Genomic DNA, 15,036 nt, shown 5'->3' with positions numbered 1-15,036 from the left:
CGACATGGCCTTCCCCATAGTCAGCCCTATATACTGTAACTCTACATGGTCTTCCCCCCAGTCAGCCCTATATACTGTAACTCTACATGGTCTTCCCCCCAGTCAGCCCTATATACTGTAACTCTACATGGTCTTCCCCATAGTCAGCCCTATATGCTGTAACTCTACATGGTCTTCCCCCCCAGTCAGCCCTATATACTGTAACTCTACATGGTCTTCCCCCCAGTCAGCCCTATATACTGTAACTCTACATGGTCTTCCCCCCAGTCAGCCCTATATACTGTAACTCTACATGGTCTTCCCCATAGTCAGCCCTATATACTGTAACTCTACATGGTCTTCCCCCCCAGTCAGCCCTATATACTGTAACTCTACATGGTCTTCCCCACAGTCAGCCCTATATACTGTAACTCTACATGGTCTTCCCCCCAGTCAGCCCTATATACTGTAACTCTACATGGTCTTTCCCCCCAGTCAGCCCTATATACTGTAACTCTACATGGTCTTCCCCATAGTCAGCCCTATATACTGTAACTCTACATGGTCTTCCCCATAGTCAGCCCTATATACTGTAACTCTACATGGTCTTCCCCACAGTCAGCCCTATATACTGTAACTCTACATGGTCTTCCCTCCCAGTCAGCCCTATATACTGTAACTCTACATGGTCTTCCCCCCCAGTCAGCCCTATATACTGTAACTCTACATGGTCTTCCCCCCAGTCAGCCCTATATACTGTAACTCTACATGGTCTTCCCCATAGTCAGCCCTATATACTGTAACTCTACATGGTCTTCCCCACAGTCAGCCCTATATACTGTAACTCTACATGGTCTTCCCTCCCAGTCAGCCCTATATACTGTAACTCTACATGGTCTTCCCCACAGTCAGCCCTATATACTGTAACTCTACATGGTCTTTCCTCCCAGTCAGCCCTATATACTGTAACTCTACATGGTCTTCCCCACAGTCAGCCCTATATACTGTAACTCTACATGGTCTTCCCCACAGTCAGCCCTATATACTGTAACTCTACATGGTCTTTCCTCCCAGTCAGCCCTATATACTGTAACTCTACATGGTCTTCCCTCCCAGTCAGCCCTATATACTGTAACTCTACATGGTCTTCCCTCCCAGTCAGCCCTATATACTGTAACTCTACATGGTCTTCCCTCCCAGTCAGCCCTATATACTGTAACTCTACATGGTCTTCCCCCCAGTCAGCCCTATATACTGTAACTCTACATGGTCTTCCCCCCAGTCAGCCCTATATACTGTAACTCTACATGGTCTTCCCCCCAGTCAGCCCTATATACTGTAACTCTACATGGTCTTCCCTCCCAGTCAGCCCTATATACTGTAACTCTACATGGTCTTCCCCATAGTCAGCCCTATATACTGTAACTCTACACGGTCTTCCCTCCCAGTCAGCCCTATATACTGTAACTCTACATGGTCTTCCCCCCAGTCAGCCCTATATACTGTAACTCTACATGGTCTTCCCCCCCAGTCAGCCCTATATACTGTAACTCTACATGGTCTTCCCCACAGTCAGCCCTATATACTGTAACTCTACATGGTCTTCCCCCCCAGTCAGCCCTATATACTGTAACTCTACATGGTCTTCCCCCCAGTCAGCCCTATATACTGTAACTCTACATGGTCTTCCCCCCTCCCAGTCAGCCCTATATACTGTAACTCTACATGGTCTTCCCCCCAGTCAGCCCTATATACTGTAACTCTACATGGTCTTCCCCCCAGTCAGCCCTATATACTGTAACTCTACATGGTCTTCCCCCCAGTCAGCCCTATATACTGTAACTCTACATGGTCTTCCCTCCCAGTCAGCCCTATATACTGTAACTCTACATGGTCTTCCCCCCAGTCAGCCCTATATACTGTAACTCTACATGGTCTTCCCTCCCAGTCAGCCCTATATACTGTAACTCTACATGGTCTTCCCCCCAGTCAGCCCTATATACTGTAACTCTACACGGTCTTCCCTCCAGTCAGCCCTATATACTGTAACTCTACATGGTCTTCCCCCCAGTCAGCCCTATATACTGTAACTCTACACGGTCTTCCCCCCAGTCAGCCCTATATACTGTAACTCTACATGGTCTTCCCCCCAGTCAGCCCTATATACTGTAACTCTACATGGTCTTCCCTCCCAGTCAGCCCTATATACTGTAACTCTACATGGTCTTCCCTCCCAGTCAGCCCTATATACTGTAACTCTACATGGTCTTCCCCCCAGTCAGCCCTATATACTGTAACTCTACATGGTCTTCCCTCCCAGTCAGCCCTATATACTGTAACTCTACATGGTCTTCCCCCCAGTCAGCCCTATATACTGTAACTCTACATGGTCTTCCCCACAGTCAGCCCTATATACTGTAACTCTACATGGTCTTCCCCCCCAGTCAGCCCTATATACTGTAACTCTACATGGTCTTCCCCCCAGTCAGCCCTATATACTGTAACTCTACATGGTCTTCCCCACAGTCAGCCCTATATACTGTAACTCTACATGGTCTTCCCTCCCAGTCAGCCCTATATACTGTAACTCTACATGGTCTTCCCCATAGTCAGCCCTATATACTGTAACTCTACACGGTCTTCCCCCCAGTCAGCCCTATATACTGTAACTCTACATGGTCTTCCCCCCAGTCAGCCCTATATACTGTAACTCTACATGGTCTTCCCTCCCAGTCAGCCCTATATACTGTAACTCTACATGGTCTTCCCCCCAGTCAGCCCTATATACTGTAACTCTACATGGTCTTCCCCCCAGTCAGCCCTATATACTGTAACTCTACATGGTCTTCCCCCCCAGTCAGCCCTATATACTGTAACTCTACACGGTCTTCCCCCCAGTCAGCCCTATATACTGTAACTCTACATGGTCTTCCCCACAGTCAGCCCTATATACTGTAACTCTACATGGTCTTCCCCCCCAGTCAGCCCTATATACTGTAACTCTACATGGTCTTCCCCCCAGTCAGCCCTATATACTGTAACTCTACATGGTCTTCCCTCCCAGTCAGCCCTATATACTGTAACTCTACATGGTCTTCCCTCCCAGTCAGCCCTATATACTGTAACTCTACATGGTCTTCCCTCCCAGTCAGCCCTATATACTGTAACTCTACATGGTCTTTCCCCCCAGTCAGCCCTATATACTGTAACTCTACATGGTCTTCCCCCCCAGTCAGCCCTATATACTGTAACTCTACATGGTCTTCCCCACAGTCAGCCCTATATACTGTAACTCTACATGGTCTTCCCTCCCAGTCAGCCCTATATACTGTAACTCTACATGGTCTTCCCTCCCAGTCAGCCCTATATACTGTAACTCTACATGGTCTTCCCTCCCAGTCAGCCCTATATACTGTAACTCTACATGGTCTTCCCCCCTCCCAGTCAGCCCTATATACTGTAACTCTACATGGTCCCCCCCTCCCCCCTCCAGTCTGTCCCCCCCAGTCAGCCCTATATACTGTAACTCTACATGGTCTTCCCTCCCAGTCAGCCCTATATACTGTAACTCTACATGGTCTTCCCTCCCAGTCAGCCCTATATACTGTAACTCTACATGGTCTTCCCTCCCAGTCAGCCCTATATACTGTAACTCTACATGGTCTTTCCCCCCAGTCAGCCCTATATACTGTAACTCTACATGGTCTTCCCCCCCAGTCAGCCCTATATACTGTAACTCTACATGGTCTTCCCCACAGTCAGCCCTATATACTGTAACTCTACATGGTCTTCCCTCCCAGCCTGTCCCAGTACAGCGATGAGAACATGATGGACGTCTACAACCTGGCCATGTGCTTCGGGCCCACGCTGATGCCCATCCCGGACGGCCAGGACCCCGTGGCCATCCAGGCTCACGTCAACGAGGTCATCAAGACCATCATCGTCCACCACGAGCTCATCTTCCCCGGCCCGCGAGAGCTGGACGGCCCCGTGTACGAGAAGTGCATGGCCGGCGACGAGTACTGGTCAGTGTGTGTGTGTGTGTGTGTATTCCTTGCGTGCGTGTGTGTGTGTGTGTGTGTGTGTGTGTGTGTGTGTGTGTTCCGTGCGTGCATGCCATTTTTCATGTTGTATATATTATGTGTTCCCACAGTAAGGAAAGGAAAGGTACTATGTTTACCCTGCAGGGTAACTGGACTAGGGAAAGGAAAGGTACTATGTTTACCCAGGGTAGGGTAACTGGACTAAGGAAAGGAAAGGTACTATGTTTACCCTGCAGGGTAACTGGACTAAAAAAAGGAAAGGTACTATGTTTACCCTGCAGGGTAACTGGACTAAGGAAAGGAAAGGTACTATGTTTACCCTGCAGGGTAACTGGACTAAGGAAAGGAAAGGTACTATGTTTACCCTGCAGGGTAACTGGACTAAGGAAAGGAAAGGTACCATGTTTACCCTGCAGGGGTAGAGGTTCAATGCCTTGTCCAAGGGCACTTCAGCGGTGACACCTGGTGGTCATAATGTGTATATATTATGTGTCCCACAGTGAGAGTCCCCACAGTGACGCTGGTGCTCTGGACGAGGTAGACAACGGTACCGGACCCAACACCAGTGATGAAGGTGAGATATCACTGTGTAAGATGAAAAATAGAGTCTGCAACACTGGTATGAAACTCAGCTCCACTGGTTTATTAGATTCGACGTTTCGATCCCTTAAAGGATCTTCTTCAGGAATGATGTGACAGGGAATGGGTGTGCACCTATATACAGGTAGGGGTACAACTGATTGGCTCTAACGATGGGTGCTGACTACTGCCACCTAAGCCCAAACCAATCAACCAATTTCCCATGTCACAATAATAATAATAAACATGTTTGAATATACACAAATACAAAAATATATAACAGGTACAGAATGTGTACAAAATATGCAAAATCTAAGCACAATAATACACATTGATTTCAGGATATAGGACACAAAAAGGTTGTCATGGATAAAAAAAAAAGCTAATTTTAAATTCCAGATGACTCATTTATTAATTGTTTGGTGTTGAAAATAAAAAAAGACCCAAAGCTCCTAGTGAGGAAGCTGAGACCATTACTTAGATTTTTCAACAATTGTGTCCGATGCTGAGAACAAATGAGGATGAGGACTAGTAGTTCTTCAGGAGGGGCACTCCATCAGAGTACATCATCACTCCATCAGAGTACATCATCACTCCATCAGAGTACATCATCCGACAACCTACAGATAAATCAAATCAAATCAAATCAAATTGTATTTATAGAGCACATTTTCAAAGACCAGGAGGCCAACCAGAGTGCTGTACAGGAAACATGACACAAGTAACATAGTAAAATCAAAGCAACACAAAAAGTACACAGGTTACATTACAAAATCAAAGCAACACAAAAAGTACACAGGTTACATTACAAAATCAAAGCAACACAAAAAGTACACAGGTTACATTACAAAATCAAAGCAACACAAAAAGTACACAGGTTACATTACAAAATCAAAGCAACACAAAAAGTACACAGGTTACCTTACAAAATCAAAGCAACACAAAAAGTACACCGGTTACATTACAAAATCAAAGCAACACAAAAAGTACACAGGTTACATTACAAAATCAAAGCAACACAAAAAGTACACAGGTTACATTACAAAATCAAAGCAACACAAAAAGTACACAGGTTAATTAGGTCAAACATTGAAAGCCAGGGAGAAGAAATGGGTTTTTAGTAAAGACTTAAAGGCCTCTAAGGAGGGAGCAGACTTAATATGAGGGGGCAGACAGTTCCAGAGTTTGGGGCCAGCCACCGAAAAGGCACGGTCACCTCTGGACCTGAGATTGGAATTGGGCACAGTCAGGAGCCGCTGGTCACAGAACATGTGATACAAATAGTACAACAGGTGAGTACCTAAACATAATGAAGTGTGGGGCATGCCATGCACACTGTACTACTGCAAGAGTTAAAATCAAGTTAAAAACAAGTTAGAAACCTCCAGTAAAAAGGGGGATACATTCACCACAAAAGTACTCAAAGGGATACTGGATTGAGAGACTCATAATAAATGTACAGTTATAGGAACGGTCTGATGTCGAAAGACTCATTCAAGCCCTTATTAACAGTATTGAGGGTTGACATCCAAAATGTCTCACGCTGCAGGAGTAGAACATCAATGTCTCCACCACCCCTAGGTGGCAGTTGGACCCTTTCAATACCAATATACCTAAAGGAGGAAATACAATGTTGGGCTTGGTGGCAATGACAGTACCAGTGGCGGCAAGTTCTTATAACGGCAGGGGGTTCATGCAGCCACGCCCCCTCCCCCCCCCCCCCAGCGGTGGGAAAAAAACGAGTTTTGTTTTTTCGGTTGGTACTTTATTTACAGTTTGTTAATGAATGCCCAAGCGCCCCCAACCCCCTAAAGGTATGTGACTACGTGCATGACAACATGACCACTGGGGAAGGGAAATTTCAGTGGACAGTACAGTACAGTACAGTACAGTACAGTACAGTACAGCGCAGTGCAGCGGCAGTAGCATACAGTACAGTACAGTAGCAGTGGTCACTCTTCATAAAGTAACAGTGTGAAACAGTCAGGTTTGCCACATTCATCCGACCCTTTCTGTCTTCTGTCCGTCGTCATCATCGTCATCATCCAGAGCTGGAGCAGATCGAGGCCATCGCTAAGTTCGACTACGCGGGGCGGAGCCCCCGGGAGCTGTCCTTCAAGAAAGGGGCGTCGCTGCTGCTCTACCTCAGAGCCTCGGAGGACTGGTGGGAGGGGCGACACAACGGCGTGGACGGGCTCATACCGCACCAGTACATCGTGGTGCAGGACATGTGAGTACTAGTCATTGGACGATGCAGGACATGTGAGTACTAGTCATTGATTGGACGATGCAAAAAAAACGCTAATCCACGCCTTTGTTTTTTCTCGGCTTGATTTATACTGCAATGCACTTTTTTCTGGACTGCCTACTAAGAAAACAACTGACAGATTTCAACTTGTCCAAAATGCAGCAGCCAGAGTTTTAACTAGAACTAAGATGAGAGAACATGTTACTCCAGTTTTGCCTTCACTGCACTGCATGGCTTCCGGTTGTTTTTAGGATTGATTTTAAAATGATTTTACTTGTCTATAAAGCTCTCAATGGACTCGCACCTTCCTATACCTACATGACTGCCTGCCTAAATATGTCCCAAACCGCCCCCTAAGGTCTTCCACTGCTGGCCTGCTCGCTTTGCCTAAGAAAATGGCTACTAAAAAAGTACGGGGAAGCAGCTTTTTGCTTCTACGGGCCGACGGCATGGAACAACCTCCCACTGTACCTTCGACAGGCAGGCAGCCTCTGTAGACATTCTCTATAGTCTATATATAACTCTACATGGTCTTCTACATGGTCTTCTATCGTCTATATCGGTGGAGGGTGTGTAGAGCCCAGGATCACATTAGATGATTGACACAGGGGTGAAAAATGGGTTACAAAATTGTGGGATAAAAAATATATATATTAAAAAAAAAAAAAAAAAACTCTCAGGAGAAAATACCAGCACTCACGGACATGTCATTTGGTTTTATTATTTTATAATTTGCATAATTTGCATTTAATTATGCTGCACAACGTACGCGTTTCGGCGTATAGCCTTCGTCAGCGTTATACTATGCCGTCAACAACAGAAGTGTCACATTTTAAAGTGTCCGTAGGGTGCGAGTAACTTCCTCTGTCCGTGTTGATGCAAATAACATACAGCCAACAAGAACCCCAATAGTGCAGTCATAGTAGACAAATTCACATAATATATATACACATACATAATACACATCACTTTGAAAATCAATAATGCATTGAATGGCAATCTATGAGTCCCTTAGACAATGTCATCAGACCAGTGTGTGTCCAGTGGAAACCTCGTACGAATCTGATCTCAGGTCAGAATGGGTTAATACTACCTACACCAGTACTTTTAACCCATTTAGACCCATTTTAACCGTGGTTGTGGCGGTGTTGTGTTCTCAGGGACGACGCCTTCTCAGACAGCGTCCCCCACAGAGGCGACCCCGAGCCCCCGGGTGGGGGGGGGGCGTACCAAGCCCCCCATCACCACCACCACACCCCCGAGCACCGCTTTGGAGCCGCGCTGGGCAGGTGGGTACACACACACACACACACACACACACACACACACACACACACACACGCACACACGCTGACATTCTTTTTTTTTCTTTTTACTAATTTTTTTATCCCACGATTTTGTAATCCAGTTTTCTTTTTCACCCAGTGCCAATTATCTAATGTAATCCTGGGCGCTACACTGATCCTCTGCCAACCTGGGTGGGGCAGCGGACTGACCTCATGCCTCCTTCTATGCATGAGGAGTCCAAGCTGTTTCTTTTCACCTGACAGAGGGGAGTTTCCCCGGCCGGACGTAGCGCGTGGAAGGGACACGTTATTCCGACCAGTTCCTTTCCCCTCCATCAGGCGCCCCGGCTGGCCAGGGGGAGGTAGTTTTAGAGACCAGGATTACTGCATGTTTTTGTGAGGGTACCTACCCTAGGGGACACGGGGAGAACATGCAAACTCCACACAGAAAGGCCCTATCGCCAACCCCCGCCTCGGGTATGGGCATTGATGACGCGGAGGAGGGAACACGCCACCAGTGCCCACAGCGTCCCCAGCGGGAATCGAACCCAGGACCTTCTAGCTGTGAGGCGACAGCACTACCAACTGTGCCACCGTGCTGACATTCAACTACACCAGGGTTCATTTCATTAATTAGATCTCTTCGTAATAAGAACAGAAGTGGGGTTCAGAGTCTTGCTCAAGGACACTTTGACACTAACTCTGGGGGGAGCTCACAGGGTTCAGGGGTCAACACAACAGCCCAGTACGTTATTGTGGTGGGAAAGTGACCACAGTGTACCGATGGAGCTGACGACTCTCTCTCTCTCTCTCTCTCAATTCAATTCAATTCAATTCAATAGGCTTTATTGGCATGACGTTTTACAAGTGTTGCCAAAGCACAATCACAGATATTACAAACAACAACATAACAACATAATATCAATGACATGAAAAAATAAATTAAAATAATATAAAATAAAGCAGGTGGTGCAGAAAATAAAACATGGCATACTGTATGTGTGTCCTACTGGTTGTCCCTTTTCTTGTGACAGGAATTGACATATTTTGCAGCCAAAACTGCACATTCTTTCTGTTCCCCCAGAAGGACTGGTAATCTTTCCCTTTCTGTCATACTTCTGAATTCTGGGAAATTTGTTTCAAATTTTGGGAAGAACTCCTCTCTAATATTTGTGTAGTTTTTACATTGTGTTAAAAAGTGTAACTCTGTCTCTATAGCTCCGTCATCACAGTGACAGCACAGCCTCTCCTCTCTGGGCAGCCAGGTCTGTCTGTGTCTGCCCTTCTCTATTGCCAGACTATGATCACTCAGTCTGTACATTGTCAAAGTCTTTCTCAGGTTTTTGTCAGTTACTGTGGTTAGGTAATCTGCCACAGTATACTGTCTGTTTAGAGCCAAATATGTTTCTAGTTTGTGTTGTGATTGTGTGAGTTCGTTCCAATATGTGATGTATTTATCTTTTTCTTTAGTTATAATTTGGTTGGGTCTAATCTTCTGAGTGATAGTGTAGCTGCACTGAGGCTGTCTGGGGTTTGTGATGTCAGATGGTGAGAGGTCAGCTAGTTTCAAAACCATCTGACTGAGGGGGCTCTTTTGGATGTCCAACTCTTGGCAGGCAAGGGCTTTATAATGGTAACAGGCAGGGTCACTCTTTTTAATATGGCTCCAGAATTTAATAGATCTTTTCTGTATATTTAGAAGTAAAGGATATTGGCCTAATTCAGCCCTGCATGCAGAGTTTGGGCATTTTCTTTGTACCCTGATAATAGTTTTGCAGAACTCTGCATGCAGGATCTCAACTGGATTTTTGTCCCATTTTGCCCAATCACTTTGTAATAAGGGACCCCATACCTCACTGCCATATAATGCAATTGATTCTATAACTGATTTAAATATTTTGAGCCATGTCCTAATTGGAATTTGGAATTGAATTGAACGCTTGATGGCATAAAAAGCCCTTTTTGCCTTGTCTTTGAGTTCCTTCACAGCTGAACAGAAATTCCCAGTGGAAGTAATTTGTAAACCTAGGTACTCTCTCTCTCTCTCTCTCTCTCTCTCTCTCTGTCTCTCTGTCTCTCTCTCTCTCTCTCTCTCTCTCTCTCTCTCTCTCTCTCTGTCTCTCTGTCTCTCTCTCTGTCTCTCTGTGTCTCTCTCTCTCTCTCTCTCTCTCTCTCTCTCTCTCTCTCTCTCTCTCTCTCTCTCCGTCCTCAGGGTGAGAATCCGCTCCGACGGAGCCGCCATGCCCAGCGGCCGTCACAGGGGCGGCTCCACCGACAGCCACAGCCCCACCAGGGGGACGCCCAGCAGCATGGCGGGGGACGTCCACCACCACCACCTCCCCCCCAGGGTCACCATGCCCCGCCCCTGCAGCCCGGCGCACAGCAACAACAACAAGATGGCCGCCGTCGCCGCCCATCCGGGCAGAGCCCCGCCCCCGCTGCCCCCCACCGCCACCGACAGCCCGGAGAAACGGCAGCGGAACAACCCGGCGGCGGCCATGATGGCGAGCACGTTGGGCGGGGGCGCCCACCACCCCCCCCACCACCACGACAACAGGGCCATTAAGGCCTTCGCCGACATCGGCCACTCCTCCTCGCTGAGGTCGTCTCCCAGCCACGCCTCCACGCCGCGCCACGCCAGCCTGGGCGACCACAAGGCCCTGGAGGCCGAGGCGCTGGCCGAGGTGAGTCCGTCCCATCCTTGGGAATGGTCCTTCTCACTGAACGGTCAGCAGTGAAGGATATACCTGTAATGTCATTTAGGGCTGTATTTTGCGTGTCTTATTAAGTACCAGGTCTTATTCCCTAACTTGAGTAAACTAAAGACCTGGAGGCGTGATCAATGCTCTTTGGCCACTCAGAATAGCCAAATGGCATTGATCACGCCTCCAGGTCTTTAGTTTACTCAAGTTAGGGAATAACACCTGGTACTTAAGACACACAAAATACAGCCCTTAATGTCTTAACATTTAATGTCTTCGGCAAAATTGCGCTTTTATAGCGCATTCGATTGAGCGACCCATAATGCTAACTCACGTTAGCCGGTTAGCTATAGCTGTGTTGTTATAGCACAGCACTGGATCGTTCATCTTAGATCGTCGTCGCCATAATAATCCATTCTAATCCGTTTCTTTCAATCGCCTGAATCTCCTATTCCTTGTTTCCCAGACGGCATTTTGGGTCAAAACAGCATTTCTTTGACGGCACAGAGCCGGCGCTGTGGAGCCCCCCAGAGCTCCGGTCTGGATTCATATACACTGACACGAAACAGGACAGGAACGCCCCAAAACGTCACATCCGGGACATTTACCCTGGGCAGACTTTTCTATGGCTGCCAATGCAACTTTTTCCAATCCTTAATCACATACGGACAAACATCTATGCCGATAATATCTAACCTGCGGAGGTAACGTGCCTTGTCCACGGGCAACAGATCTTTCAACGTATGTCATTGCAAATACGTTTGATAATAATCGCTACTCTGCGCAATATTGTTTTGGAAATGCCGCAAATAGCATTGCAGTGAACGAGAGCAAATCACAGCTTACCCTGGGGGTGGTGACTCCGCCCTGAATACGCGTTGTCGTGTCAGTGTATTGTCAACAAGGCTGGCCCAGCTCTGTGTAGTTTCCAAAATGTAGGTCTACTGCGAACTGACCGGAAATGGCGGCTTTTCAAAATAAGAGCTCAAATTAAAAAAAAATGCTGGCGTGAATTAGGTCCTAAGTTTTCATGATTCTGAATCCATTCCAAGCATTAGTTTTGCACTCCGATAAACACTCCTTAGCCTAAATGTGGACATATCCACATATGCTAAATTTGCTGACCTCATCACATTTCCAATTGTCATTATATTAATTGTCTTTATCGTGAAATAAAAATAAGGTAAATAAGTTAAAAATAAAGTGGGTGAAATTAGTTTTTGTGCAATGGGGCATTTGAATACAGTAATGTCTTTAAAACCCATATTGGGCGGGAACCCCATTTGGTGTTTAGCACTATGGTGTTTAAGCATTATACTTTAGCTATTGAAAAATAACAGATCTACAAGCTCATAGCGCCGTGCTATGAGCTTGTAGGTCTGCTATTTTTGAAAAATCATGAAAATTTGTCGCAAATCTTTGAATACATATTCTTTCAGAGCGAATGTTTTCAACTAAACGCGCTACGAGCTTGTAGATCTGTTTTTTTTTTTAACTGTCAGGATTTAGAAGAGATTTTTTTAGAATCTGATCTCAGGTCAAAATGCGTTAAAGAACCACCATTCTTCTGTGCGTTAGAATCTGATCTCAGGTCAGAATGGGTTTAAGGAGATGAAGGCAGGACACAGGAATGCTCAGATACAGTACGAGGCAAACTGCGTCGATTCTGTCACGATGGAACATTACAGAATCTCCCAGCGATACTGTATAGTGTACTGTACTGTAATACTGTATACGGTACGCCCTTCTCTTTTAATGGAGCCATTTTCGGACTGCATGCGCAGCCATTTGGGGAGTTATGCAACTGAGTTAACCCATTCTGACCTGAGATCAGATTCATACGAGGTTTCCACTGGACACACACTGGTCTGATTAACCCATTCTGACCTGAGATCAGGTAATGTCAGTCGTTTTTTTTTCAAAAATAGCAGACCTACAAGCTCGTAGCGCGCCACTCGGTGGCGCGCTACGAGCTTGTAGATCTGCTATTTTTCAATAGCTAAAGCATAACATGATGCTAACACCAAAATGGGTTCCCGTTCAGAATGGGTTAATGATAGAAATGTAACTGGCTTCGGAGGTCAGCCAAGGCATTAGCAACGAGTTGAACCAGAGAATGAGGACGAGCACTCGAGTAACTAAATACTGTTCAAAAAGTCCATAGAAGAGAGTCTTTTATCCCTTTGAAGTCCATTTTTTAGAGGAGAGACTTCAAAAGGTCAAACGTTCGTAATAGATGGTGGATTTATTGGTATTTCTCTTTTTCGTTTGAAGTGGAGGAAGGCTGCTGGACAGTGGGGGGACTCTAAGAGGTGTCTAAAGACTAAAGAGGCCCTTCTGACCGCTCTTTCTGAATATGAAATCAGACGTCCTCATACCATCCTGGGACTCATTACATTGATAACCTGTGTACATGACTGATCTAAAAGACCATCCCTGCATCTCATTACATTGATAACCTGTTTACATCACTTTCTACTTCTCCTACTGTAAGGAGCAATACTTGTAGTAATTCTACATTGCAGTATTTAAGTAGCCTTCTTTTTTCCACCACTCTTATCCTATGTTCTGACAGTAACCAGCAGGTGGCAGCGAAACCATTGTTTACTTTACTGCCTGCATGACTAATAATACTAATTGTCCACGTCCCAAACTCTTCTCCCTTCTGGCTCCAAAACTGTGGAATGCACTTCCCATTGCAGTCAGAACTGCAGCATCACTCCCAATCTTCCGCCGTAGTTTGAAAACCCACCTTTTCAGACTCCATCATGGCCCATAGCACTTACCCCACCCCCTTAGATAGCATTTGATACAGACTTATAGCATGTTATGTAGACAGCACTATAATTGCATTGTATGTAGTCATAGCACGTCATAGTACATATGTATAGCATAGTAGTATAGATGTATAGTTTATATGTATAGTTTGATTATATACTTACTTTCTTAGCTTACGCATGTTTCATGATCCCATGCTTTTTTGTTCTTGCCTTAATGTAAATCGCTCTGGATTAAGAGCGTCTGCTAAATGCCTAAATTGTAAATTGTCCAAACGTTGTGTTGTGTTTGTCCACCGTGCGGTCGTTTGTTCTCCAGGACATCGAGAAGACCATGAACACGGCGCTGCACGAGCTCCGCGAGCTGGAGCGCCAGAACGTGGCCAAGCACGCTCCGGACGTGGTCCTGGACACCCTGGAGCCGCTCAAACACCACCACCCCAGCCCCCACCACCACCACCACCCACACCCCCCGCCGCCGCCCCCGGTGGTGGTGGTGGGAGGGGGAGGGGGCCAGGGTGGGGGGTCCCCGGGGGGGGTGGTCCACCACCACCAGCGCCACCACGGCGGGGGGGGAGGGGGGGGAGGGGAGGCCCCCGGCGGGAGCCCGCTGCACACCACCATGGTGATCCGCGACCCGGACGCCGCCCTGCGGCGCAGCAGCAGCTCCTCCTCCTCGGAGACCTGCATGTCCACCTTCAAGCCCGCCCTGTCGGGGGGAGGGGGAGGGGCCGGGGGGGGAGGGGCCGCGGGGGGAGGGGCCGGACAGCAGCGGCGGCCCAACGCGCCGCTGAGGCAGCCGCCCGTCCGGCCGCCCGTGAGGCCCGCGCCCGTCCTGGGACTGGGGGGACACCAGGGGGGGACACACCAGGGGACACACCAGGGGGGGACGCATCGCTCCAGCAGCTCCAGCTCCTCCGGCCTGGGCAGCCCCCCCCCCACGGGGGGGCCCACGCCCACGGACAGGGTGTTCCCCAAGGCCCCGTCCCCGTGCCCCTCAACGGCCTCCTCCACCTCCTCCGACAAGCAGGGTAACATGTGAGCCCCCGTGATGGGTGGTCCCGACAGGGTATAATCACCCCCCCACCACCACCACCGCCCCCCTGTCCCGACAAGCAGGGTAACATGTGAGAGAGAGAGCCCCCGTGATGGGTGGTCCCGACAGGGTATAATCACCCCCCACCAACCCCTGACTGTCCCGGGAGAAAAGTTCGGTACGCACGTCACTATCTACACAGTATCTACTGTACTGTACTGTACTGTACTGTACTGTACTGTACTGTACTGTACTGTACTGTACTGTACTGTACTGTACTGTGTGCTGTTGTTACACTAACACTAAAAATTCAGCTTCCCATCATGCACCTGTGCACAGTATGAAGCTCAACAGCGCCACTTCGTCACCTGTTGGTACCGGACAGA

General features: G+C 47.5%; 1 protein-coding gene across 1 annotated transcript in view; it reads left to right on the top strand.

The window, feature by feature from the left end:
- LOC308335900 (SLIT-ROBO Rho GTPase-activating protein 3-like) overlaps nucleotides 1-14,656 on the top strand; it is a gene marked incomplete at its 3' end in the record, with an annotated part of 94,650 nt that extends 79,994 nt beyond the window's left edge. Inside the window, exons 17-22 of the mRNA XM_080793122.1 lie at nucleotides 3,780-4,004; nucleotides 4,523-4,596; nucleotides 6,651-6,831; nucleotides 8,010-8,138; nucleotides 10,348-10,819; nucleotides 13,934-14,656. Of these exons, the coding sequence (XP_080649248.1) occupies nucleotides 3,780-4,004; nucleotides 4,523-4,596; nucleotides 6,651-6,831; nucleotides 8,010-8,138; nucleotides 10,348-10,819; nucleotides 13,934-14,656 (1,804 nt within the window). The remainder of the gene's footprint in view (nucleotides 1-3,779; nucleotides 4,005-4,522; nucleotides 4,597-6,650; nucleotides 6,832-8,009; nucleotides 8,139-10,347; nucleotides 10,820-13,933) is intronic.
- Nucleotides 14,657-15,036: the final 380 nt, after the last annotated feature.

The sequence above is a fragment of the Protomyctophum bolini genome (genome assembly GCF_963924005.1).
Source record: "Protomyctophum bolini genome assembly, chromosome: 20".
Classification (NCBI taxonomy): Eukaryota; Metazoa; Chordata; class Actinopteri; order Myctophiformes; family Myctophidae; genus Protomyctophum; species Protomyctophum bolini.
Note: the sequence above shows the minus strand (reverse complement) of the source record. Positions and strands in the feature narration are given on the sequence as shown.